The 7056-nt window shown below is 30.8% G+C and overlaps 1 protein-coding gene across 1 annotated transcript; it reads right to left on the bottom strand.

Moving 5' to 3' along the window:
* Positions 1-5237, bottom strand: LOC132717225 (shiftless antiviral inhibitor of ribosomal frameshifting protein homolog). Its single transcript, XM_060700654.1, has 7 exons — positions 4973-5237; positions 2934-3045; positions 2550-2590; positions 2207-2344; positions 1851-1951; positions 1127-1326; positions 1-514 (listed from the first exon to the last, which is right to left on the bottom strand). The coding sequence occupies exons 1-7, from the start codon at positions 5030-5032 to the stop codon at positions 276-278; spliced, it is 891 nt and encodes a 296-aa protein (XP_060556637.1). The 5' UTR covers positions 5033-5237; the 3' UTR covers positions 1-275.
* Positions 5238-7056: the final 1819 nt, after the last annotated feature.

Raw genomic sequence — 7056 nt, 5'->3', positions numbered from 1 at the left:
TCATTTTTGTAAGGATTTATTTTGTAAATCACATAAACAGTTGAGTTTAATAATTGAATTCGGATAAAAACTACAATGTATAATTATTTACATACAATCTTACCAGCATTCAACAAACCAATATAAAGACACCAAAACAGAAAGAAAAGAACAAAAACAGAGCATTACATTACATGATTTTTTGCTTGATTACATCAAACATATAACTTACTTACAACCCTTATTAATAATAAAACAACTCAATACAATATAATAATGCCAATTAGATATGTAATTTAATAGTTGTCTCCATCTCCATTGCGGTTACCAGGGCCGCCACCGCTGTTCTCGCTTCTCGTCTCGTCAATATCCGCGAGACTTGGTTCGTATGGTGAAAATGGTGATTCTAGATCATCCTGGGTCAGGAACGTTTTCACCGTGGAACCAGTGCTCACGTGGTCATCACTACCGTCACCGGGTACCTGGCATTGCAACGATCTTGGATGTACACAATAAGGTACAATAGGTTCATTTGCTGAAGCAAAAAAGAAGATCTAGTGTGTCAAGCAATATTGTAATTGTGTATAGTCATATCATAACCAATGTACACAATATCTTAAAATTGATCTCCGATGCCATGAATAAAATATATAAATAAATAAATACATAAAACTAAATAATTTTTTATTTATTACTATTGTGTTTACATAATCTTGATTCATCTATAACACATAATCTTTTGTCATAAAAGTAACTTGGACTGCTTTGCAAGATTCATAAATTTAATTATCTTTTCATAAATACATGTAGAATTTATGCATCATCCGCGTTATGGTGTATCTCATTTCAAAGTCATATGTATTTTGAGATTTTTGTTATTTTACAGCGATGTATATATTCTTTACTTGAAAAGGGCTTTTTTCAATTTTATTAAATCCATCACAAGTACATTACCTGTCATAATAAGCATAGCATGTAACATAACTGATATATGTATTATATAATGTTAGTGCTGTACTCATCACTTACATCATATATATCTGTCATGCATATGCATATCTTAATTATCGTTTTATTAGTTCAAATAAAAAGATAAATAACTTGTTTTCTAAATATTTTGTTTTAAACATTAAAATGATGCACTTACGTTGACGTTGATAGCATCTGTTATAACAATTGGCGGCCGTACATTCATGTGCATATCTTGGACGCCGCCTGGCTTCTCTTTTCAATGGTTTAAGGATGCAGATTGGCTCACAAAGATTAACCCTGCATTTCCAGCACAAACACTTGCTTTTTCCAGTTAGTCCTATGTTCAACTGCCTCATGTCCATCATTCCAAATGCACTAAAAATGTCAATATAACGGATTGTTAGCGAAACGTTTCCTATAATGCGAGTGCCTGTAAATTAACTAAATGGGTTCGAATATCTGGAGTCTAAGCATCTCTTAGCTCAACAAGGCGAGGTTGTTTTCATCCCTTGTGTTGCTTTGACGTTTGTAACACCCGAGGTTAGCCAAATTCATATTTCCTGTTCCAGTGCCATATGACCTATACTGTGTTGGTGCATCGTAAAATCAAACAAACGATTAAGATCGTTGGGTAAAATGCTTTATTTATTTAGCACCTTGCTAAATTAAGATGTTGTTTCATACAAGGTTATATAAAATAGCAACACAAGAGGCTTCAGCTGATATTTTAAAACCAGAAACGCTTAAAATGATGAAATCGCCGTTATGTTTTAAAAACATATTTTGTAATATGAAGAATTCATAGTTATTACATCACAGTGCAAAGAATGTTGCTGTGTGATATATAAGTACATGTATTCGATATACAGCGAAGTAAAAACAGGTAGAAATTCACGTACTGAAATTCATTAGAGCACGAACACTGGAATCTTGCCCATCCGTACTCCTGGTCAACTGGTATTGCATCCCGTTTCCTTTTACACATATTGCAACGTGCAACCTTAATTGACAAAATACATTATGCTGACTATTAACATATAAAGAAAAGTTAAATGATATGAACAAAAACTTTAAAAGAATTAATGACTTAAATCTTAAGAAGAAAAAGTATACAAATTCAAAATAAAGAAAGCGTAGTACGACTTTTGTAGTACCTATTAACTTATAGATTGAGCGACAAAATTGTTTTATGAAAAAAGATTATGATTTTGTTTACATGAAATTCATTGATTTATATAAGATAACGAAAACGAACTGGTTTTCTAATAGGAACTCTTCGCCACCACATGCTATCACAATTTTTACACCCGAATTGTCTGATCTCGTTACCAATTTCATTTCTCCTAGCTGTGTCCCGTATGACATTGTCTCGTCGCACAGTAACGATCTGCCACTAAAAATCAACCACTCAATCAATATTCAATTATCTTTAGTTAATGTGAAATTAAATACGAAATATTCTGAATTTAAATTTATTCAGGCATTTCAGTTACTCATATATTGGCATACACGTTTAGTATTATTGTTGAAAGTCTTGATGAAATAATATATCGTTAGACACATGGATTAGAAAAAAAGTTAATAGAATATAAGCAAACCTCGTCCTCTCCAATAATCTCACGAATAGTCCTCGGTTCTTCTGTAACAATAAATTTACAGTTTCAAAACATTAAAACAGCAACGATAAGTGATACAAACTGATTCAATTTTAAGTTAAAAGTTTTACTTAATCAATGGAAAATAAGGTTATTTTATCAGTAACATTATTATTATCTAATGTTTCTGTTATCATTATTGATATCATTATCAACGATATAAATGGCTTGTACAATATCACATGATTTTGATTTTGAGTTTCAAAATAATGAGATCTGATGTTTTCGTATTGTGCTTCATGTTTTATAACTAAATATGTATGATTACCATAAGATCAGTTAGGAAGGAAAGAAATTTTTATTCATCACAATAAAGTATTTATTTACCATCTAAAACAAAAGAAACTGTCACTGATAAGTCCCATCTAAAATGCCTGAGCAAGGTTCCACACTGGCTGTCAGGAAATCTACCATGAAAAAGTTCACGAAGTCGGCGGATCTGAAAAATATCTAAACATCAACTCCAAAGCATTATTTAACTGTAATAGTATAACTTCACATTGAACAAATTGTAGGATAGTGTACTGTCAGTTGCAGTTAGTACATAATATGGAAGCAGTACACAGTTTTGGTGCGATAGTTTCGAATTGGCCGAGGTCAAATTTACAAATAAGAGACAATTCTGAAATTAAAGTGGATATTTGAGATTCTAAATATTTGTAAAGTTGCTACATTTTATATTTCAATTTTCAGTGGCAAGTATATGTTTTGTGTTTCAGTTACTAAGTAAAATGATTTTAGTGGTGTTTGACCCATGCATTTTAAAAGTATGTTTAGTTACGCTAGCTCGAATATCAGCTCTTCAGTTTAAATGGTATGCAGAAGACTTAAAATAGGAGGTTTCGTGCACTTCCATGTATTTTTTGGTAAACTTACATGCCCCTGCGAGGGATATGTCCAACGTATTCTGCTGTAATTAATATTGCCAAATTAGATAGTTATACAACTTATCTTAATAACTTACTTACATAAATTAGATAAACAGATGGATATCGAATATAAAACTGGTAACAGAACAAACAAAAAAACACTGATAACCACTGAACCTAATCAGGTAATAATTGGACGCAAGGAAAATATCTGAAGTGTTCCGTTCTATCCAGAAAATAAAAAATATCTACCCCGTAAGATAAATAACTGGAAAATAATAATAAAATATATGTATAACTAGTTAAATTTTTAGACATAGCGGATCCATTTGGTCTAAGCTATAGTTTAAGGGATGAGTGTAAAGCATTCCGCTGTATGTTATTATAGTTTATTTATTTAGTTATACACATGCTTATAATATATAATGTTACCTATCTTTATATCTAACCAACACAAAATGCTCAGAGAAACATATAATTATATTTTATTATCTTATCTTATTCAAAAATTAAACAAACAAACAAACAAAGTACTAAGATGTTAGTAAGATAAATAAATTGTTGAGTAAATGCGTAACTGTTGATAGAAACATAACTCTTGATATCTGTCGAATGTATTGTTAACATTTGAATACATGAATATTAGAATCCATTGATGAGGTTGCAAACTAATGCCCGATCAATTGTAATGATCACAGGAACAATTGTGTAGTTTTGTTGGAAACAAATTCAGTTTTTGCATAGTAATCAAGTAACTAGGAAATTTAATTAGGCAATATATGGAGGCAAAAAAATGTTTTATTTATTATGATGATTTACAATTAATGAGATCCAACAAGCAGAAACATTATAAACTGATGAAGGAGCAGAAAAATCACAAAATATCATTCAATGTTACTCTACACTATAGATATGTAAAAACCATAAAACTAAGCAAAAAAATTATGTACAGAAGTTGAAATTTACACCATTTTATAAAATACAGTTCATCATTATTTAAATCTTCTTAACGTGTAAGTTTATGAACAAAACCAATCAACCAATATTAATAATTATCCGAAGTTTCACGGAAAGGGCCGAGGTACAACACCGAAGTAAGACGAAAAGAGTCGAAACTTGTCGATTGATATGAAGTTTGATCAATAAACAGGTCTTTACATTTATACTTAAACTGCACAATACAAACTGCACAACGTCATGCTAAAAACCGAAAATATAAACTAAATTAAATCAATGTACTACATAAAATGCCTACGTTGTCAACGAATATTGATCCAAACGACACAAATCTAATCATAGCAATAATTAAGCGGTAAATATAATGTCTAATGAATGCAACAACACATACTTCTTATTTACGTAACTGTGTCTAACTTGATAGTTATGTACATCTACAGAAGTATGTTAATAGAGTGTGTAAAACGTTGCATGTTTACATGCATGTTTGCATGCATGATTTATTTATTTCTATAGCAAAGTATTTATAAAACATCACACCTTTTTAAGTCTTTCCAAAGATTCGTCATCAAATATTCCATGAGTCCCACCTGCTGCCATTGTTACGCTTCACAATTTTAAAATCCTTAGGTTAACTTTAAATGACTTTAAATTTAAACATGTCATATGACAAACTAAACAACGTTTGATAACTCTATTTTCTGAAAACGTTTACTTAATGTATTCACGGTAAAACGTTATCAATTTAAATAAAGTTATACCATTTAAATAGCATTTTTTAAACTTCCGGGTTTAAGAGAAGAGACACTAGTCAATCGTCATATTAAGCTTCACGCAAGCGGAGCTAGAATATAATAACTTTTGTCAGCTATGACGATGCTTTGTGTAGGAATGTAATAAATGTGTAGACAGAATAATGAAAACTTCTTTGTATCATTTTGAACATTAAATTGCAGAATAATAATAGATTTTTTTAGTTTTTAATTTAATATTATTAGTAAAAGCCACATGCTATAATTTACGGCATATGAAATATTTAACAAAGTTTATATTTGGGTATTTATTAATGTAATGATATTAATGGATACGAATAAACACGGTAGAACTATCAACATTATTTTGTTGTCATTAAGGTATAACCGTATATATGACCGTATACGATATAATAAAATAATACACTATTCTCCTATCAAACAGATAGGCCGATCAAGTGCATTATTACGATTTATCGTTTAAAGGCTCTGTAATTAATTATTGTATTCCCGTGCATTTGAACTCTATCCATGCATTGTATCAAAGTTTGGGGACCTTTCTGTTGAAAAAGTGTCAGAGTTAAATCGTATACATATACATGCACAGTGCGGTAACTGGAGTGCAGGTCCGCACTCCAGATCATGCCCGTTGATTGGCTCATTTTTTGCTGGGGTTTACATATTGTGACGGCAGAGAAAGGGAAAGCGGCAGAAATATCATATTCAGATGCTCGATCATTTGTTACTTTTTCCCGGGGTTTAAAATTGTGACAACAGGGAACGTGTTTTTATGTTTGACTATGATACAAAAGAGAAAGGACACCAAAACACTCTGCAATCTTGATTTATAATCCAGGTCCCACCTGCTACAACAACATTGTTTCGGCTGCCTTTAAATCTATTACTTGTTTTAAATCATAGTTTGCAGGCCTTTCGGTTAAATGTGTCAGGTGTTATAAATTTATACATTATACATATGCACTTCGGTTAACTAGGAGTAGCAAGTATATAAAGTTACGCAGCACTTCCAGCTAGCGATGCCTTTGGATGGGTTTACAATGTGAGACAGAAAATGGAAAACTTCGACATGAAATTAAATTCAGATATTACGTTTTTGTTTATTTTTGGCCACGAGGTTTTTCCATTAATATTTGAACAAAGTTATACTTTGTTTTATTATGTATGAATATGATACGAATAAGAGATATGAACACCAAAAAGATCGCATAATCTGAATATAATAATACACTATCTCCACCTACGTAACAAATTAGATACAAGGCCTAAATTCATGTTTCGTGACTTTTCTATTCTTATTCTGACAAAAATATTGGCTAGATCTATTAATTATTGTCAAAGACAGAATCCATTCTTTTTGGTTCAAGTGTCAACTTAAACAGGGTCCTAGCCTCAAGGTCACAATGTAATGGTATTGATATAAAGTACACATCTTTGTTAATTAAGTAGTTATATGTGCAATTCTTGATCCTATATATTTTGGCGTCGCCTTTGATGCTTTGAATCAATGCTTTTCTTGTTAATCATTGTATTCCTGTGCACTCAAAATTGATATCAAACTGTTTTCTAGAATGAATGTGGTAAATATAATCTTGTGCACTAATTTTACGCATGTAATAACATTTTATTTTGCAAATTTCAAACAAAATCATATTTACCTATTGCTTTATTTCATATAAATTTATATCAGATTTTTTAACATAAGTATTTCAATTTCTATCTATTGATTTGTGCTATTTGTGTGATATTCACTTATTCATTTCAGCTTTACATTATTACATAACTATTTTTATAATTGAACAGTGCAAACAGATATTGTTATAGGAAACACAACAAGATACGACAAAAACACTA

The sequence above is a fragment of the Ruditapes philippinarum genome, unplaced genomic scaffold, assembly GCF_026571515.1.
Source record: "Ruditapes philippinarum isolate M1 unplaced genomic scaffold, ASM2657151v2 ctg3311_1_1_1_1, whole genome shotgun sequence".
Lineage (NCBI taxonomy): Eukaryota > Metazoa > Mollusca > Bivalvia > Venerida > Veneridae > Ruditapes > Ruditapes philippinarum.
This window is presented reverse-complemented; position numbering and strand designations above follow the sequence as displayed.